Source organism: Sceloporus undulatus, chromosome 6 (genome assembly GCF_019175285.1).
Source record: "Sceloporus undulatus isolate JIND9_A2432 ecotype Alabama chromosome 6, SceUnd_v1.1, whole genome shotgun sequence".
NCBI lineage: Eukaryota > Metazoa > Chordata > Lepidosauria > Squamata > Phrynosomatidae > Sceloporus > Sceloporus undulatus.
This window is the reverse complement of record NC_056527.1, coordinates 24,194,887-24,216,558: the sequence shown is the minus strand read 5'-3', so window position 1 is coordinate 24,216,558 and position 21,672 is coordinate 24,194,887. Positions and strand designations below refer to the sequence as shown.

Sequence of the window (21,672 nt, the reverse complement as noted above, 5' to 3'; positions counted from 1 at the left end):
TGCTCCAGAGACTAAAACACGGAACAATGGATGCAAGCTCCAGGAAAAGAGATTCCACCTCAACATTAGGAGGAACTTCCTGACAGTAAGGGCTGTTCGACAGTGAAACACACTCCCCCAGAGTGTAGTGGAGTCTTCTTCTTTGGAGGTCTTTAAGCAGAGGCTGGATGGCCATCTGTTGGGGATGCTTTGATTGAGATTTCCTGCATGGCAGGGGGTTGGACTGGATGACCCTTGTGGTCTTTTCCAACTCTATGATTCTATGAAATGCAAGTTTAATTTGTAAGTCTGATTGCCAAATAAGATATCTTTGAGGAGGCTCCTTTGTGGAAGGAAAAGTGTTAACTATAGGATCCCTTATTTGTGTATATACCAGTTTATCTATCGTGAGCTTATCTGTATCCTAACTCCAGTTTGGAAGTGCTCTTGTTTTGCACAGTTGCTAGATGAAAGTGAATAATTGGTTTGTGTAATGGCATGTTATTTTTTTCTTGTTTCTTTTTCTTTGCTGCCTTTTCATTTCCTTTATATCTATAGTAGCCTACTTAATTTGTGGCTGCACTGCATGCTGAACAGAATTCTCCGTTGAATAATTTATGGTGATCCCTATTCATGACTTTCTTGACCTTTTTCTCTAGGACCTTGTTGTGTAGGACCTTGTTGCCAGTTGAGTAAGAAGTATTTTAATTTTGTTTATTTGTTTACATGATGTTGTATATTTGAATTTACACAGCTAAATAGGATCTGTTAAGTTTTCGTTTTCATATTCATGCATTATTCTTTCTCACTTAGAATTCCATTAATTTCAAAGTCTTATCCAGAGACAAGCAAATCCTTCTGTTTTGTGTCTTCCTGTTTGTTTCCATTTTATACCAGCCTGTTTACTGGTAGTCCTTTGGAAAGCTACTTTAAGTTGGTTTAGTCCTGAAAGATCCTGCATTTTCACTTGTTTTCAGTTGGTTAAAGATATTCAAAGTCCTTACTCATTAGTAAGGAAATGTTTTCATCTGTGCTAGAGATTTGATGTGTTATAGTGTGACTTCTTAGGTGCTGTGTATGTGCTATCCAGGTACATAGGTAAATAAACCAAATACTACAAAAATCTCATAAATTACCTTTCTTGCAATAGAATCCCAAAGCATGATAATGCCATTTTTCATCACTTGTGTTTCCTTGTGTACTATTTGTAAGGCAGTGTAACTGAGCTAAAATGGAGTCATTAATAACAAAATTCTAGTACAAATCCGCCACATATTTTAACTGCATGGATGCTAGGTTCCAGTAGGGACACATTAAGCCAGAGTTGATTGCTGAGTTGCTACAAACTCAGCATTTTATTCAGTCTCCAAAGCAAAGCATAAGTCTTAAGCCAAAATATACTTTTTGAGGGTGGAGTTGCGGCTTGAGGCTTGGAAATTGGTGTATTGATTTTGGGATTTATTTTAATAATGCCTTTACAATACCTTGTTGAGATGTCTGATTTGGCAGACATCTCATTAGCAACATGAATTCAAGAGGGCTATAATTGCTAGAATGTGCGTGCATGCTTTCTACTGGTAAAGGAAAATGTTTGAACACTGGTGCTGCTGAAGAGGCATAGCCTTGTGGCTGGGGATGGTGATTAACATGGAACACATTTAGATGCCACCAGATTGAGGAAGGCTGTCATTAGTTGAATATTTCTTTCTATGAAATATTCAGAATGATTAATGTTCCAATGTCCAAAAATAAGGTTTCATCATCCTGCCTTATGGTATCAAATCAACACAGTATTTCACTTTGTCAGATATGTAGACTGAGGGCCACCAGGTTTGAAAATATTCTTACTTTTTGTTTTATTAGCAACATGAAAAAAGCTGAAAGTCTAGAAATTTGATGTCTCTAAACATTTGCTTTTGTATTGTGATCATCTGAATAGAACATACAAAGGATAGTTTTTAACACAGGGAGAACTTATAATGGCAAGGGTGATTTTGTGACTCAGTGTGTATGCTTTTGATTTCCCTGTGAACATGTCCAATTACTCTCTTTTCCAGGAAAAGCTGTTAGCATTTTTTAAAAAGAAAAATGACTGAGTCCAGGCTTTCTTTGATGGATAGTCAGCAGTCTCTTTTGTTAAGCAGACTATTAGCTAAATGTTCCAGGGCAAGTGCTGGACATGTCTTCAATGGGAGATGATGCTTGAAAGACACAGAGGGATCTCTCTAGAATGTAAACCTATTTTGTTTTCTGACCCTTCCACCTCAGCTAAGGGAATGGTATTAAAGATGGTGTGCATGTGAATGTGTGAGTACACATTAAAAGCAATGTTAAGATAGTGACACACAGATTGAGGGAGAGAGAGAGACTGTGTGTGTACTGAGAACTAGCTGAAAACTCAGGAGTGTGTATTTTACTTGCTTCTACTATGCACTGTTCCAGCGTTTCTTAACATGTGGTCCATGGACCCCTGGAGGGCTGTGATTCCCTTATGGGAAGGCCACCTAGGAAAGAAAGAAAGAGTCCCTAGAGTCTGGGGAACTGCATACCGAATAGTGAGATAGTGAGTGCCTAAGCATACTTGGAACTCTGTTGTGTGGCATCAGTGGCCTTCACTCTCTCCTTTGGCCTCTGGGAACCAAACCAATTGACAAAGGATCTAAACAGACAGGCCAAAATAAAGCTCTTCGGGTCACTTTGGAGATTTGCTGTTTAAATGATGCATGTGTCCTAAGAGGCCAGAAGTCATGCCAAAGCAGTGTTCCAGTCCTAAGGACTGGAACACAGCTTTGGCGAGGTTTCTGGCCTCTTAGGACTCCCAGTCTCAGAGCATCCAGTCAAGGGCGGGGAGGAAGATGGCACTTGTGCCGTCATTTCCATTGGTCTTCTTTCTCAGTGGCTGGTGTGGATGCACTGCATTTAGTCTCCTTCCCTCCAACCAACTGCTTCACATTTCTCTCAACTCCTGAGTGACATGGGAAGTACAGGAATGGGAGCCAAAAGATCTGGGAGAAGGAAGCAAGGAGAAAGGGGTCAGCCTCAGTGGGGAAGACAACAGTCATCCTTTGTTCCAATTCCCTAGCCTTGCAACCATTCAGAGGATGAATGGCTGGGTGGGCAATTGACATTTCCTTGATGCACGTGCTGCCTGCTTCACTGCCTTTTCCTCTGACTCACAATCACAGTTATCTCTCTCTACCTGCACCCATATAATTTATAATTTTATAATTTTCTTCTCCACAATCCCCCATAAAAAAACAATTTACCTCTTCCTGTCACTTCATGTTCATACATGAAGGCTAGGTTGTGGCTGGGCTCAGGAGAACCTGCTTTGGGTGCTGAATGGTGCTGGATAGCTGTGGTGATACGTGTGATGGCTCACAGGCCATGCTGATACAGGAGAGACTTGCTAGAAAGAGTTAGGTGGATGGGGAGGGGAGGTCAAGGCAGAGTAGCCCCAGGTACCTCGTGAGAAGAAGGGGCTCTTGACTGGGAGTACCAGGGAAGAGCTCGTGCCACAGTAAATTTTCATCCAGCTTTTGGCAGAGTTGCAAATCATTTTACCTTTCCTGCAGCAGGCTAAGGCTGCAATTTCTTTCGTGCTTTGTGTTGGGGCAGTTGTATTACAAGGGGACTGGCTCCTTGGGCACAAAAAGCCTATCTGGTGACTTGGATTGTCAACCATTAGGCTAGTTGGAGCCAGTTATCTCTAGTTAGTAGGTTGGAGTTTTATAGTGATATTGATCTGTGATTAACATTAATAAGTAATGTTAGGCCATGGTTCGGTGTTACTACTATTTTGCATGGAGTCATTCAAATAACAATATTATAATAGGAGTGTTTTTTTTTAAACTTATTTCTCCCTTTTCTCCAAATTTAAAGACATTTGATGAGTAACTGTAAATACATATTTGATATACTTTAGGGTTTTAACTCTTGAATGAAGCTTTTTTGGGGGGGCATTTCATGATGAGAGTCACCCACCCAACTACTTTCTTGGATGGCAGCCCAGTGGATCTCTTTATCCCACCTCTGCCACCAATTATGTGAAGATAATGTCCATTATCCCATCAATTCTTCATTGCGAAACTCGAACCTGGGACTCTATTAAATGTCCCCTACACTATCTCTTTAGATGTCAGCACTCTAGGTTCCAAGTCCCCCCCCCAACCCTAGCTTGGCAGCAACTATTCTTTGACAGTCACACACCCACTATCTAATGTGTCCCAAACCTAAAAGACTCTTCTCAATGTTGATAGCATTTTTAATGTATTTCTGAAATCACTTCAGACTTGTTGAAGCAATTTTTTAAGCTTGTTTTTGTAATTATTTCTCTATAGCTTTATATATGTTTCCTTACTGACTAAGTTCTCACAGAACCTTTATTAAACTTTTGTATCTTAATAATCCTTTTGGTCACCTGTGATTCCACTAGTCACCAAACACTATGTCTCCTGCAGGACACTACAGCAATTTAATTAAGGACACTCTTCATCCCTTTCCTGGGTACCTAAAACCCTTTCTAACTGCCCTCACAGCAGCCTAACCTAACCTCAATGGCTCTTCACCCCTCAGGGCACAATAAAGACCAACCTCTTTCAAACCTGCTCCTCCCTCTTATATACCCCTGGGAGCAGCCTCCACCTTTTCCAGGCTTCACTCCCATTGGCGAGTGCCTGTTGTCTCCACAGTCCACAACAATAAAAGATATTTAAAGGAGGTCCCTGGTAAACAAAAGGTTAAGAACCATTGCTGTATTCCACTTTTATACTGTAAGTGAAAAAAAAAATACAAAAATTACATACTTTGCTGAGATCTGTCCTCTAAAATCCTGCTACTGCTGCCCTTGGAACTTCTCACTACTCAAGGAAACAGGTATTGGATAGCAGCATTTATATTTTTAATGCTAGTTCATCAGGCTGTCTTGAATGATGGCAGAAGTGTACAGATTTTTTAAAAGGACAAAAATGAACACAGAACATTCTCTCTTTTGTTCTGCATTCTTATTTCTTTATAAAACGTGGAAGGGAGCTTTGGTGTGAAGAAAGAGTATATATTCTTCTTCTTCTGTTCTTTTCTTTAAAGAATGGATAAATAGCCTGTCCTTGAAGCAAGGCTGCTCTCTCCCATCTCTGCCAGAATTATATTCATAGTGATTTAGTTCTGTGAGTGTTAGGCTGATGTTGTAGAGAATATTTATCCTGCCCTATTCAGTAGCCAAGAAACCAGTTACCCAATTGTATTTTTAAGCTGCTAGTTTTGATTTTTCACTTGGATTTTTGCATTCCTTTGTGGCATTTATAATACCATACTTGTATTATAGTGTCTAATTTTTAAAGCACTATGTTTCAACTATTAACATATGTGAGTACTTCTTTGGCCTCTTCCTTCTCATAAGAGTGTTAAATGGCTGTCAAAGTAGCAAAGAAACAAAGAGGGTAGGTTGGTAACACCAAGATTTATTTCCTGAGTTGAAATATTAGACTATGTCTGCAGTGTTAGATTTCTTTGCCTTCCACAATAAACTGACAGAATGAAAACTGTATATGGGATGCATATGATTTCTTTTTTATTTATTGATTATCCTATTATTTTGCTTTCTAGTTCGATCCTTTATCAGTTGAAAGCAAGAAAGCTGCAACAGTGGTACTCATGCTTAGTTCTCCTGAAGAGGAAGTTTTGTCTAAAGCATGTGAAGCTCTTTATAAATTTGCAGCAAAAGGTTTGTTTCGAAATGATCACATCTCCCCACATGTCTTATATTTCCATTCTTTAATCAATCTACGTAATGGAAATACTTCCATTAGTAACAACTTCTACTACTCAATATTTCATTGACCACATTACTGTAAGCAAGATAGTTAGCAGAGTTGCCACCTGACTAGCTGAGCCAAATGACCAATGAACAATCTCTGCAGGATGAGGATCGGGAAGGAAAGTCTTAACCAGACCAGACTGATGGGTGATTCTGTCATAAGTTTTATGAGACTGTAGCACTGTAAAATGGATTTCAGGAGGATTAGTTTGTAGCAAGAAAAGCAGCAGAGATTATTATGGCACCATTCTTGCAGCATTCCCACAAGTTGATGCTCTCCAGGTGTGTTAGACAACAGTTACTATCAGCTCTAGCCAATATGGCCAGTGTTAAGAATGGCAGATGTTATAGTTAAAAACCTCTTGAAGGCACTTGAGTTGACAAAGGGATACGTAAGCTTTTATGGAATACTGTGCGCTTTATCAGAGGCAACTGATGGAGTGGATTTCAAGCTATGAAAGGTTATATTGTAAATTTATTCTTTAAGGAACCACAAGAGTCTCTGATTTTTTTGTGAATTGTATGAGGGATCATTTATTTAAACATGAATTAAACAAAAATTTGCATGTAGCTAGCTTCCTATACAGTATAAGCTTTCCAGCTGCAGGTAGATTTTCATTGTACATGTATACCATTTGAATGGAGAAGGCCAAGCTACTGTTTCTTTTCTTCTTTTTTAGCAATGTCAAAATATTTAATACATGTTGCACATGCAAAAAGTTACATTGTCATACAAAAACCCACATTAACAGAAGACAACACTGTACAAAATCAGCATGTCAGTATTTCCGAGGTCCATCTTCTCCTTAATTTCCTGGTGGGCTTCAGAAAGCAGCATCATTTTCAAGAACAGCCACTTGCAAAGTTGGTGCTAGTCAGCTTCAAATGAATGAACATACACAAATGCAATGGAACAGAAATTGTTTGATTCACACATCTTTAGTTTTATTAATGTTTATGTTAGTATTGCTATTTATCTTTATACTTTGATATCAAAGTCTCTTAATATTTTCATTTTAGGTGAAGAAAATAAGCTGACACTTCTTGAGCTAGGAGCATTGGAACCTATGTTTAAATTAGTTACACATGAAGATCCAGTTGTCCGCAGAAATGCAACCATGGTCGTGGGGATCATGGCTTCTCACAGTAAGTCTTCTTATATACTGTAGCACCATCTGCAGTTATTAGTGGCAGAGCTCCCCAAACAGTACATAACTTGCAGTTGATTCATTTTTAACCTTTTGAATCTACTCACTATTAGTTTGAGAAGCAGTTATAGGGCTGCCTCTCCAGGGGCTTGGAATAGACAGGCCCTCTTTCAGGGCATGTAACATGTAATCTGGGGACTGTTCTATTGCTTTGCAACATGGTAGTGGGTGTGCCAAGGAGTTCCAGTGGGCATGGTTTCATACAGATGGAACAGGCACAATGTGTCAAACTCTGTAAATGTTCTGGAAGGCATTGGTATATCAAATGAAAGCCACTTCTAACATCTGCAGCAGGGTATTCTTACTACTAATCAATAAAATATCACAAGGTTAATGGATATGGTAACATTTCATAAGAGTAGAAGTTTGGAATCAGGATACATTTATGTTAATTCATCAGAAGTGGTGTTCTTCCCTCCTTTCTCCCTATTATTCTGGGAAAGTAAAATTGCTCACTAGGGTACAGCTGCCCTGCCTCTGTCGCACCTCAAAGCCCATATATAGGTTTAGAATTTGAGCAGAGTGTATGCATGAAAGCCCAAATAGTAAGATTGATCTCCATATTTTGAAGGGCATGGGATGATGATCTGCATAATTCAGGTTTATTAGTATTACTTTTCAGACAAGCACAGTGTATTAAATTATTCTATCAACAAGTGAATAGCTAAGTAGAATCAGAGGGTGGACCAAGTGCAAATGGTGGTCTGACATCCTTTACTTGACATTGGGAGGGGGTGGATTCATGTGGTCCTTTAGATTTTGTTGGATAACAACTCTCAGGATTCCTCACCAATGGCTATATTAGCTAGTTCTGCTGGAACTTCCAGCCAGAACTAATCCTGGAGGGCTGCAGGATTCCTTTTGTTGTTATTAACGGTGCTCAAATCGACTCCTACTCATGGTGACCTTGTGGATGGGGAACTTCTAAGACCTTCTGTCTTCCACTGCTCTGCTTAGATCTTGTAGATTCAAGCCCATGACCTACTTAGTTTAGTCTAGCTTGTGATCTTCCTCTCTTTTTACTACTACCTTTCCTAGCATTGTTGTCTTTTCTAGTGAGTTGTGGTTTCTCATCATGTGGACAAAAGTACAACAGTCTCAGTTTCATCATCTTGGCTTCCAGAGATTCATTTGTTTGTCTTTTTAGCCATCCATGGTATCCTCAGCACTCTTCTCCAGTACTACATCTCACATGAGTTAATTTTCTTCTTACCTGCTTTCTTCACTGTCCAACTCTCACATCTGTACATAGTGATGGGGAATACAATGGCTTGGATGATTCCTACCTAAACTTTATATAAAGTGAACTCAGGAAGGAATATTATCTCAATAATAAATAATGTTTGTGAATAATTTCCAGCATGACTTGGCCTGATACAATCTTTCATAAATTATGAAACCATCACTGGAATTACTCCATTGCATATAATGGCCTTGGCCTTCACAAAAAGGGTCTGAATTTTTTGGAGTAATTTTGGACAACATTTTTTTAAATGGAAATAAATCCACAAGGCAGTCAAAACATGGCTTGTTTTTTATCCAACCTTTAGTGTTAAAGCTTTTGCCAAAATGTTGCCAAATTTAGTAAATAGGATTACTTGTGAGTCTTCATTCTGTAATGGAATATTATTATATGACAAACGTTGGTTGGCAAACAAGCTATCTAAAAGTTTCTTGGAAATGGTTTGCTCTTAGTTTTCTTCCTTTTGTTTTTTCTCACAATATATTTGCTCTGTCATCACCCGGAGAAGTATGCTCCGTCTTTGATGTTTCTCCCAGTCTAATCCTTTTATTCCATTCCCTTGTATGATTAAATAATAGCAAACGGTCTGCATCACTGGTTCTGACTATTCACTGTATTCCTTCAGTTAAAAGAAATATTGCTTCATATGCATATTTGTTTCATTATAGATGATGTGAAGAAATCATTAAGGCAGCTGGATGTCACAAGTGCATTCATAGCTCGTCTGGCACCAGAAGGTAATGTGCATTGCCCCTTTTGTGCAAAAATTTTTTTTGCTTCTCTCATTTCATAACAAGTTATTGTTGTATTGTGCAGTTTTGTTGGAAATACATATGTATACTTGTGCTCCCCCTGGTTATTGTGTAGGTATAGCAGATTGAGATGTGAATGGATTAGGAGCTACTGGTCATTGAGTTTCTAAAAACATCATCCTAACAATCCACAAATGTACATTTTCTGTGCTGTTTAATGTCTGGTTATTTTGTTTTATTTTTGTGCTCTAGAAGATGTAGTGATCCATGAATTTGCCAGCCTTTGTCTGGTCCATATGGCAGTTGAATATAACAGTAAAGTTCAAATATTTGAGCAAGGTGGATTAGAGCCTCTTATCAGACTGCTGGGAAGCCCTGACCCTGATGTGAAGAAGAACTGTGTTGAATGCATCTATAATTTGGTACAGGTGAAGATTCCCCCCCCCCTTCATTTTTCATTACAAAATTATATGCCCTTTCTGATAAATTAATCTGCCATGTTATTGTATTGGGGGGGGGGGAGTTTTCCTAGGATCCCATTCTCAGAAACACTCCATCCTTCATGCCCCATAGACTAAGGCAGTGCTACTGAAAGGGGTGATCTTTCAGTCTCCCCATATAGCAGTAAGTACTGATTTAAAGCACACTTCCTTGTTTACTACTGTTTAAGTGTAGTAATCTACAATGCCCATTGTCCCTAGCAGGTATATTGTTTTAGGATGATGGAACTTGTACTTAAACACACCTGACGGGTATGAGTTTGAGGAGTGGTTGATATAGGATTTGTCTAAACACTTCACTCATCTGCCTGTTGGTGTTTTTCTTTTCTGCTCCCCTGCTCAAACCTAAGTGGGAGTCAGCTCTGTCACCTCTAACACTATTGATCACCTGTTACACAGGAGGGAAGTAAGGGTCTGCTGTCCATTTTTCCATCCCTGAATAAAGAGAGATCAATCCTTTTGCTATGCATTCAGATCCAGGTTCTGCTTGCAGGAGTTTTGTTGTCCTAGACACCTTTCTGCAGTTGGATGATGAGACCCACAGGTGCAGTTCTCTTATACTAGCATGGAGTGATTTACTTAATGGCAGATCCCATTGAGTCCAATGAAATTTGCTTCCAATGAAACATGTTCAGCGTAGGTCTATTTGCATGTGTATGAAGGCAGTATTTTTCAAGACAGAAATGCATAAAGTCCATTATCTCTTCATTGTGCAAGTTTGTGTGTGTATCTTCCAAAACAGGTTATAAAATGACCTGTCTTATTTTTTTTTTTGGGGGGGGGGGGGGGGGGGGGGCAGAAACAAAAGGTTTTCCCCACATTCTTGCATTACACATCATGATTTTGTGCATCTTAACTCTTGGTAAATGCTTTTGACAGCCTCTTTTCATAAGTGAAGGAAGCTTATTGTGAATGGTTACTTTCACAGTCAGTGTTAATGTCACCGGATGCTGGTTAGGAAAAGAACAATGCATTTGTGTGGGAGTTCTTTTCAGTATCTAATAGCCTGATCCGTAATCTGGAGAAGCTGAAACATTAGGATTTAAGCTGATTTAGCACCATTGATTTCAATGGTACCAAATTGGCTTAAATCCAAGCACTCCAATTTAACTGTGTTGTGGATCTAGCTGTAAGTGAATCAACTCAGTAATGAATTCAATTCACAGCTCAGTCTTTTCTAGGGTACCAGAGCATGTCTTTATTCTGAATCACATTTTGCTGTTTCTTTTCTTTGGTATCTAACTGTCTTTGTTGTAAGATATATCTGGACAACTGCACCTGGTACTTGCTAAAACTGATGGGAGAAATTACACATAAACAAACTCAACATGGCATTTCTTAACTTAAAAGTTATAATTTTTAATTCTGAATGACACGTGTGTTTTCACATCATTTTTATTTGGTATTTAACTGCAGGATTTCCAGAGTCGTGCTGCAATTCGTGAACTAAACGTGATTCCTCCATTGCTGGAACTTTTAAAGTCTGATTATCCAATTATTCAATTATTGGCTCTCAAAACATTAGGTATCATTACCATTGACAAAGAAACCAGAATGATGCTAAGAGAAAATCAAGGACTAGATCATCTTTTCAAGATACTAGAAACTAAGGTACCATGTCTTTAAAATTAAATAAGTCATTGCTTCAAGAAATTTTACTCATTTAGTATTTGCATTAATTTTAGTCCATATTAACCAATTCAAGTTGCAGGAATTAATGTTGAAGAAAAGTAACAGACTTAAAGAAAGGAGTATACAGTGTGCCCGCGCCATACGTGGGTGCACTATACACAGCTTCCAGTTTACGTGGAAGCCATGCAATGATAAAAGCAGTGGCGTGTGCACCTGTGGCACGCACGCTGCCCCAAGCCTCAAGCATGCACCCCATTGTTTCCAATGGGGCGCGAGCATACGCAAATTTTCTCTTATGCGGGGGAATCTGGAATGGATCCCCCACGTAAGGGGAGGGCCAACTGTACTTTGTTTATTGATAATGCATGTGTCAAAGCTTACATCCTCTCTCTTCCCTTCTACATTGGAGAAAATGCCCCTTGTAAGACAAAAATTGCAACCTCCATCCCCTGTTTTTGTTAATATTTCTAAAATAATTATTTTATTAATTTGAAGTCGAAGGCTTCCATCGCCGGCATCCATACTTTTTTGTGGGTTTTTTGGGCTATGTGGCCATGTTCTAGAAGAGTTTCTTCCTGCTGGCGAAACGTGCCTGCATGGCCACATAGCCCGAAAAACCCAGAAAAAACTATTTTATTTTTTTATCTGTTTTATTTTATTTGTATCCCACTTTTCTTCTGAATGGGATCCAGGTTGTCTCAGCCATGAATTAAAAGGAGATATACAGGGTGAGTATCCTTATCTGAAATGCATGGGACCAGAAGTGCTTCAGATTTTTGATTTCTTCAGATTTTGAAATATTTGCATATGCATAATGAGATATATTGGTGATGAGGTCCATGTCTAAACACCAAATTCATTTATATTTTATATATACTTTATACTCATAGGCTGAAGGTAATTTTTGCAATATTTTAAATATTTTTTGTACATAAAACAAAGTTTGTGTACACTGAACCATCAAAAACCAAAAATATCACTATCTCAGCGACCCATAAAGAAAGTTTTAGATTTTGGAGCCTTTCAGATTTCTGATTTTTGGATAAGGGATACTCATTCAACCTGTATGAATTTAAAAATGTAATAAAAAGTTTAAACCATTTAAACAAGCTACCATTTTAAAACATCAATATTTTAAAAGGGTATGAAATAATTTAAAACCATGACAAGAACAATGTAAAAATTTCAGCACACAAGATTCTATTAAAAACTTTTCTCCACAGCCACTTAGGGCTGAAACAGATGGCCTGGTAAAGCCAGCTTCTAACTGCCTTGGGGGCTTGGCATTTAGAAACAACATGCCGCCAAGTTGCCCAGAAGCCATGCCGGCGATTACATGCTGGCCAGCTTCCGAGCAACTTGGGGGCATGGCGTTTAGACGCCACTCACCTCAGAGCCGGCAAAAAGCCAGCTCCAGCAACAAAGGGGCAGCTTTTTTCTGCTCCTATTTGGGGCCAAAGCTGACTGGATTGGGGCTGCAGAATGGTTTCAATCCATTTTTAAAATCATTTACTTATTCTTTCTAAATGCATCAAACTGTGAGTTTTTAATTACCTAAATTTAGAGAAGCTCTCTCCCTATCGACTAGGTTACTGATTGATAAGAAAGGTATGGTTGGCATTGCTCCTCAGTCCAACCCAAAAACCATAACAGTGATTAGCAGTGCAACATTGCTGTCGAAGACAGATTTAATTATTTATTTGGCTATATACACAAGCAAACACAGCCAGTTCATGCAGGCCCAGGTGCTAGCTGGATACATGTAGGATACAAAGGCATGAATTAGACTAAATATTGTGTGGGTATTGGTATGTGGTAATAATCAGATATTATGCTGATGGTTTGTTTGATGATATAAAACACTAAGGAAGAAAGTACTTTTTTATTGCAAAGTGTCCTATGTCAGCCTGTGTTTCAGACTATGGAAAGGTTCTGTTTCTTTGGCATAATACAGATATCTTAATTAATAAAAACATATTATTATGTTTATTTGTCACAAAGGGAAAGTAAGTGGGTTAATTTATTTTAATACCATTTGAGTAATATTCTAATATAAGATGCCAATTCTGATGATCAGAAGATCAGAAGGTTGGCAGTTCGAGGCCCGGATGCTGCATGATGTGTGAGCTCCTGTCACTAGTCCCAGCTTCTGCCAACCTAGAAGTTCAAAAGCATGCACATACAAGTAGATAGATAGGTACCACTTCTCAGTGGGAAGATAACAACATTTGGTGCAGTTATGGTGGCCACATGACCACCAGAGCAGTCCGCGGATAACGCTGGCTTCTTGGCTTAGAAACGAAGATAAGCACTGCCCCCTACAGTCGGTTGCGACTAGACAGTCGATTCAAGGGGCTACCTTTACCTTTAATATTCTAATCTTTTTAGAGTCAGTGGAATACTACTACTACTACTACTTCTTCTTCTTCTTCTTCTTTATTTATATAGCGCTGTAGATTTACACAGCGCTGTACATACAAACAATAAAATAGATAAAGTAAACCTGCCCATAGCGTACAATCTAAGAAAAATAGCATAATACATATAAATAATACATAACAATTCAGGAAAGGGTTCAGTAAAGTAAAGCAGGCAACAAATTAAAAGTGTCAAATAACAAATAATAGTCATGCGTCTTATTCTTTCTTATCATTATCCTTTCTTTACATTATCCTAAACATGAGAATAATCTGTTTTGTTCATTCTTTAAAAAAAAATTTGCCTTATTATGAAGATACCACCTTTTGTGTACATATAAATTGCACTCTATAGCAATAGCAAGTACATTTCTATACTGCTTATTAGTGAACTAGCACTCCCTAAGTGATTCACAATCTGTAAACCAATTGTCCCCAACAAGCTAGGTACTCATTTTACCAACATACGAAAGGATGGAAGGCTATACAAATCTTTGCATTGGTGCTGACTTAAACATAGATCACAGCAAGCTATTTTGTACAGTTGAGGGGCTATTTGAATTATGCGAAAGAAAACATATATTTAAAGGGCATGCCAATGAATGACATGCTATTGATAATATTGACAATACAGGCATACCTCAATTAACAAAACCTCTGGCACCTTTTCCTCCGTATCCTTTGTCTAGGTGAAAGAGCAGAATCAGCAGTGGGCAGATAGTGAAGAAGAGCTTGAGGTACACTGACTATTGGTGTCAGATTGCAGCAACATGTCTGCACTAAGCAATGCAGACATGTTGCTGCAACCTGACACCAAAAAACTATGCAGTGCAATAGAGCTTGAGATTACAAAGAGTGGGGTTCTACTCTAGGTGATCCTACTTTAGCCATGTGCACCTTCCTGCCATGGACAAGGTAAATGGCAGCTGCCTCCAGAATCCATTACTGTGTATGTGTAACAGAGAGAAAAGAGGGAGACCAGATAAGCATGCCCCAGTTCACACTACCCCACACATGCCAGATGCCAGAAGAACATAGTTCCCCAACATGGAAGTCATACAAAAAATGGTTGGTGAAAGAAAGAAAAATCATCCTTGGATAAATTTTGGAAGAAGCTTCAAGAGGTCTCCAGAAAGTTCCAATTGTTTTTGTGTACTTATGCAACTGACTTACTGAGTTGGTTGTTTCATTTCACATGTTCATATTGCTAGTTACAGATAAAATGTTCACTAAAACATGTAGAACTGCTCTTCTTTGTGGTGCCAGAACCTATCCCTATTCTTTCCCTATTATTTCTGCTTCTTGTACCAAATTTTCTGCTAAAGAAGTAATGTCCAGGAACACACCTTCTTTGTTAACTGAGATATACCTGTACTCATGATAATATTCATAATATTATTATTAAATGATGGAATATAATTTGTAACCCTTGTAGTCTTCATTTAATGCCTACGTCTTTTTAACTTTTAGGATTTCAATGATCTTCATGTAGAAGCTCTTGGAGTGGTGGCAAATTGTCTAGAGGATGTGGATACTATGCAACTGATTCAAGAAACAGGGTGTCTCAGAAAACTACTTGCATTCACCGAAGTGTCCACTCTTCCTGAATTTCAAAGAAATGCAGCAAAGGCCATTACTAAAGCTGCTTATGATCGTATGTCACTTCTGAAATCCAAATAATATGTCTAGAGCTTGGAAAAGTCATTGTGCTAACTAAAGCATTCTGGGAGTTGTGATAAATCCAGTTTTTCCCAAGTTCTACAATTTTATTTGTTGTTGCTGCTAACTGCTGTTAACCCAATTTCTTCTAATTTTTGAGTTCACCACATAAAGCAACTCAAAAGCAGATGTTTTTCTTGCAAATATGTAACTTACTTTAACATAGCATACATATTATTGTCCTTAGTGCATTACCAACTTCATTTTATCTTTTTATAATTATTCATTCCGTAATTCTGTGTTTATATAAACAGTTCACTGCTTCTGAATTCACTATGGAATTCTAAGGCAAGCACACTGGGTTCTCCTAGCTTGCACTCAGCATGAGAATGCCGTTTAAATATGTCTCAGAGTTGTATCTATATTGTGATTTGTCAAACTGCCATTGAAGCACAGCAGTGCCATATCACGAAATGTAATAATATGAAGAATAATGTACTCCTTATTGTCCATAATAGGATTCAGAGTCCCTCAAGGGATTCTGGTGACATAAGCTGTGACAGACTTAGATGGCTTTTATTTCCATCATCTCTGGGTTATTAGTTATTTCCAGAAACTCTAGCATTATTCCATTAATTTATGTACATTTGTTATACACTGTTTCTAATTCAAGAAAGCTTCTTATTTCATGTTGTACCTTAGCTTTCCCATATTTTAAATATTTTTCTCTTCTCCTGTCTTGTTTTGGTTTGACATGGCACACTGAAGTTTTAGATTTATTTATAGGTGCTAATGAACCCATACAAAGCTTTGGACTGACATCAGTGTACTTGATATTTTGTTTGCTGTCTAATTCTACAACTTGTCAGCAAAGATTCCTTACACAGAGTGTCAGTGGGAGATCTATACAACCAAGATAATCATTATCACAGAAAAGGAACTTGAATTCGTTATATATTTTTCAAGTTTTTTTTAACCATGAGAATAGATTTTTTTAAAAAAACAACTAATGATGCAGATTTGTTATTTTTAAAAAATACTCCTAGAATTAACCATTGTATATCCTATATAAAACGGTTATTTCAAACTCTACCTCCTTTCTATGTGTAATTGGTCAAAACACAACAGGAAGACCAAGTATTCTGCTATTGCTGTGCTGTTGCCCTTATATCTTTCTTTGAAGACTAGCTTGATCCAATCCCTTTTCTGAAAATTGCTTGGGGATATTTACAAAGAACTTTAGTCCACCAAACTTTCTGCAGATGTCATCTGTCTGAGATTCTCTGTTGCTCTGTTATAACGGTAGAATTTACACTGAGCCAGTGTGGTGTAGTGGTTTAAGTGTTGGACTATGACTCTGGTGACCAGGGTTTGAATCCTTGCTTAGCACACTCTCTCAGCCTCAGAGGGAGTCAAAGGCAAACCTCCTCTGAACAAATCTAGCCAAGAAAACCGTAAGTCAGAAACTATATAAAGACACGCAACAACAAAAAAATTGGCACCACCATTGTTGATGCCTTTTATACATTTTAGGCCAGGGAGGACAACATAGGGCCTTCCAAATGCAGATGGGCTACTACTTCCATCAGCCCTAGTCAGCATGCCCAATGGTGAGGGAGGTTTGGATTGCAGTCCAATAATGTCTGGAGCCACAAATATTCCCCATCCTCCCCTTCCACAACCAGTCCTTAGCATTTATGATGTATATATTTGGATGGAAAACTACAGTCCTGGATTGCTTGAACTTTAATATAGAATTACATTATGTATCATAGTATCACATACTATAACTGTAGAGCTGCTTGTGATACCAAAGGCCATCTAATTCAGCTCCCTACCAGTGCAGGAAATCTACAGCTAAAGTATTCATGACAGGTGGCCCTTGAACATCAGCTTTAAAATCTCCAGTGAAAAAGAACCAGACATCGTCTGAGACAGTACATTGCTGAGTTGTTGTTGATGTCACTCTTTCATCAGCAGTCATGTTCAGGTCTTGCAGATTCAGGGCTGTAGCTACCTTGATTAAGTCTATCTAGCTGGAATGTAGTCTTCCTTTTGTCTTACCAAGCATAATTATCTTTTCTAGCAAGTCATGCTTTCTCATCATATGGAAAAAGTAGAACAGTCTCAATTTAGTTGTATTGGCTTGATTGAGCTCAGGTTTGATTTGTTCTAGGATCTATTTGTTTGTCTTTTTAGCAGAACTCTTCTCCAGCACCACATTTCATTTTGATTTTCTTCTTATCTACTTTCTTCACTGTTCAGCTTTCTCAAACATACATAAAATTAGACTACGATGGCATGGGCAATCCCTAACTTTAGCATTCAATGACATACCTTGATACTTCTGCCCTTCCAAGTCCCACTCATCTTTTGATTTCTTGATTGTAGTCTCCATTCTGATTAATGGCTGAGCCAAGGTATGGAAAATCTTGAACTGTTTCAATGTCTTCTTTGTCTACTTTGTAGATAGTATATTACAGATAGGATTTCTGGTTTTTTGTTTTTGCTTTTTTTGCCTGACAAACAGTGTCTCTGGCTTCAGTCCAGAGTTGTTCTGAATCCTAGTCAGTCTGGCTTAATAGTGCAAATTGAGCAGTGCAAATAGTACAAATCAGTTTTTTATATTATCTTTAAATTCCACAAGTATGTTCTTTAGTTTGTATTTTGGCACAATGTTTGGTTTAATATTCGTCTGTAGCTTTACTCTCTTCTTTTAAATCAGCCATTCATGGTCTATGCCATAATTGGCTCCTGGTAGAATGTGTTTGTGACGAACAAACTGATGGTCTTGCAAAATTCAAATCACTCACTTTTCTGCTTAATCTGTTGTTTCATTTCAGATTGTCTCATCATAGGATTTTCATGGTAAAAGATATTCAAAAGAGGTTTTATTGTTGTTCTTGTTATGTGACTTCAAGTAATTTCCAACTTATGACAATCCTATCACAGAGTTTTCTTGACAAGTTTATTCAAAGAGATTTGTCATTGCCTTCCCTTAAGGCCGAGAGCGTGTGATTTGTTGATTTAGTCATGTATTCTACCTGCATGTTGATTGGCAAATGAGGAGACCAATAATCATAACAAACAGATCAATAAGTACAGTGGGGCCTTCCCTTACACAAGGGATCCATTCCGGATTCCCCCCCCCCCATAAGGGGAATTCCACACATACTCTAGCCCCATTGTAAACAATGGGGTGCATGCTCGCAGTGCTTGCGTGCTCACAGTGCAATGCATTTACGGTGCATGTGCCATTTACTTACTTGTTGCATGGCTTCAGTGTAAGTTTGAAGACATGTATCGTGCACCTGCATATGGCGTAGGCACACTGTATATTTATCTTTTCGTGTGACTTCTTTTTTTAAAACAAAACAAAACAGTGTTTTATAATATTACAATGGACTCTCTATATCTGCGAGCTTGCCATCCACTGATTTAAGCTTCTACAGATGGCAAGCTCCATTGCTTTCAATGGGGATGTATGTACGTGGCAATTAGTGGCCATGCACACATTGCACTCAGTAGTGGGTATGTGTGTGTGTCTGGAATAGATACCAAGGGTGGATTGTATAATATAGTAATATAAAGAGTAACGTTCTTCATATTGTAGCACTTATTCTTTATATAATAAGATTATAACATTACCTTATTATAATACAGGTTGAGTCTTCTTTATCTTAAATGCTTGAGAACAGAAGTATTTTGGATTTTCAGATCTTGAAATATTTGCATATACATGATGCAACTGAGATGGGACCCAAGTCTAAACATGCCTCATATAAACCTTGGACACATAGCCTAAAGATAATTTCATGTACAATATTTTAATAATGTTTAGCATGAAACAAAGTTTGTGTACACTAACCCATCAGAAAGCAAAGATGTCACTGTCTCAGTCACCCATAGACAATTAGGGATTTTGGACAATTTTGGATTTTAGAATTCTGGATAAGGGATACTCAGCCTATAATATGTAATATAATATAGTATATATAATACTGTAATATATACAGTATTATTATTATTATTATTATTATTATTATTATTATTATTATTATTATTATATCTTTTTTACATCTACATGGAAAAGAACAACATACTTCTTTTCTTCTGCTTTCTTTTGTTTTGCTTTATTCTATAGGCACTGTTAAAAGTAAGAAATGGTGCTACAGGCTACAACATATTTCTGACAAGAGCAACTCATATCATGATTTTATTACTTATGGTATCTCTGGATAAAACTGTCAATGCCAATGATGTTTTTTCCCCCTTGTTACCTTTCTTTATAAATGAAATCAATATAGTTTCACTACAGAAGTTTTCCTTTATCTTTCGGTGACAAGCTAGTATGAATGCAGCTGCTTGACAGAACAAAAGTGAGAGGTTAGAAGTATCAGACTGACTACAGTGATATGCAGGCGGTTTTGATCTATTATTTCCCAAAAGGAACAAAGGTTTTAAACATCCTAAAATCTAGAGTGAATTCAGTTGTACCCAAAGTATTTTGGTTGTTGCAACCTGCAGCTATCACAGTTTCTAACAAAATGCTGGAAAGCTCATTGAGCTTGCAACCCTGTAGAGACATGTCATGGAATAAACCTTACTGAAAACAATGAGACTTCCTTCTGAGTAGACATATATAGAATTTTTCCATTGTTAGTAACTTTTTAATAGCTGTGAATGTTCTTCCTCTTGTCCCCATCTCTTGTCTTCAGTTGCTGATAAGCTGCTTACAAAGAGGAGTATGAATAGGAATGTGTAAAATATTTTAATCCTTCTTTTTGTAGCTGCAATTCACTATCATAGGTTATTTAGCAGAGCTATTGCTGAAGAGGAGAGGTAGAAGTACCCTGTATAGGCATACTGCTTTGTCTAGCCAAATTGCAGTAGTGAGCTTATCTGGATATATAGTAAAAAGTTCAAGTATATACAATAATGTAGTTGCTCTGAAAAAAAAAATGGATAGGATATATTTGTTGAAGTGAATATTCAATATTAACTAGAGCTCTTATTTTTCAATTGCAATATTCCCATGAACAAGTGCAATTGAAACTGACAACTCCTGCTTCCAAGCAGTGCATTTAGGATCAGAGAGTATCCATTATTGTTTTCTTAATATCATGTTGGCTTGAACCTTTTCAAATATGGCAAATATTGAAATATACTTTGATTATAAGAAATTTCTACAAGAATTGCTAGATGGTAATGGCAAAAGAAATATTAAAAGTGCTATGCTGGATGAGACCAAAGGCTTACCTTGTGGGATCCCAGATATCTGGGAAGCCTGCAAGTTGGACAGGATGGCAACAGCCCTCTTTACTGTTCCCAACTATCTCCTGTTCAGAGGCATGCTACAGTACTTCTTATCTTGGAAATAGGGCTGATCCAGAGGCCATTGATAGCTACACCTACCATGAATTTGTCTGATGCCCTTTCAAAACTGTAAGTGAGTGACCAACAAACCATCTTGTGGTGACAAACTGTATAGCTCACCTTCTTGTGTAGAGATGTATTTACTTGGGTATTCGTTGAATTTTCTACCATTCATGACCCAGGTTCTTGTGTTTTTGAAGTGGATTAAACTGGAGCGGATTGGACTGTCTATGACAGTTAATAAACTTTATGTCTCCCAACCCTTTCCACTAAATATTGTAACTCTTCCTCATGATGTTGTTCAGTCCTTGGATCATTTTAGTTTCCCTTTTTTGCACTTTTTCTAGCCCAGAATCATCTTTTTGAGATGTGGCTTCCAGAAATAAACACATTTGAGGCCATACCATAGATATGTGTAAGAGTTTTGCAATACTGACAATTTTATTTTCAGCTTTTTCCATCATGATCTCCAACATGAAATTCGCCATTTTCACAACTGTCATACATTATGTTGACATTTTAATGGAACTACTAACCATAACACAAAGATCTATTTTCTGTTTGGTAGGAAGCAATTCAGAAGCCATCAGCATATATGTCAGTTTAGGATATGATCCTATTGACTTACCCTGATAGCATCTTTTTAAATAGTCCCCTCACTTTTGGAAAGTTTTTCTTTTACAGTAAGGTGTGATTGTGTTGGACTTTCTTGTTAATTTTTCACATGTGTTAAAATAATTTGATAGCGTTGTGGCAGTTGTTTCTCATTGGGTCAGCAACACTTGTCATAACATGTCCCAGGTATGATATGGGATTAAATCTAGGGTCACCTCCCCTCTAGTTGGTTCCCTAACCTACTATTGTAGAGTATGGTCCAAAACACACTGCAGAAATAAACCAGTTTGAGCCAGGGCTTTAACTGCCCTGGCTCAGTGCTAGGGAGTCCTGGGGATTGTAGTTTGTTTTGGCACCAGACCTCTCTGACAGAGAAGGCTAAATGTCTCACAAACATCACAGTTCCCAGAATTCCCCAGCATTGAGCCAGGGCTGTTAAAGCAGTCTCAAACTGGATTATTTCTGCAGTGTGTTTT

General features: G+C 37.9%; 1 protein-coding gene across 5 annotated transcripts in view; it reads left to right on the top strand.

Moving 5' to 3' along the window:
* Positions 1 to 21,672, top strand: part of ARMC3 (armadillo repeat containing 3) — a 74,995-nt gene that overhangs the window by 12,743 nt on the left and 40,580 nt on the right. For 3 of the 5 annotated variants that reach the window (XM_042471109.1, XM_042471111.1, XM_042471110.1), the window contains exons 4-9: positions 5,584 to 5,701; positions 6,815 to 6,940; positions 8,914 to 8,982; positions 9,250 to 9,425; positions 10,914 to 11,108; positions 15,017 to 15,200. In XM_042471109.1, coding sequence (XP_042327043.1) covers positions 5,584 to 5,701; positions 6,815 to 6,940; positions 8,914 to 8,982; positions 9,250 to 9,425; positions 10,914 to 11,108; positions 15,017 to 15,200 — 868 coding nt within the window. The remainder of the gene's footprint in view (positions 1 to 5,583; positions 5,702 to 6,814; positions 6,941 to 8,913; positions 8,983 to 9,249; positions 9,426 to 10,913; positions 11,109 to 15,016; positions 15,201 to 21,672) is intronic. The other 2 variants (XM_042471112.1, XM_042471113.1) reach the window with 2 other exon arrangements.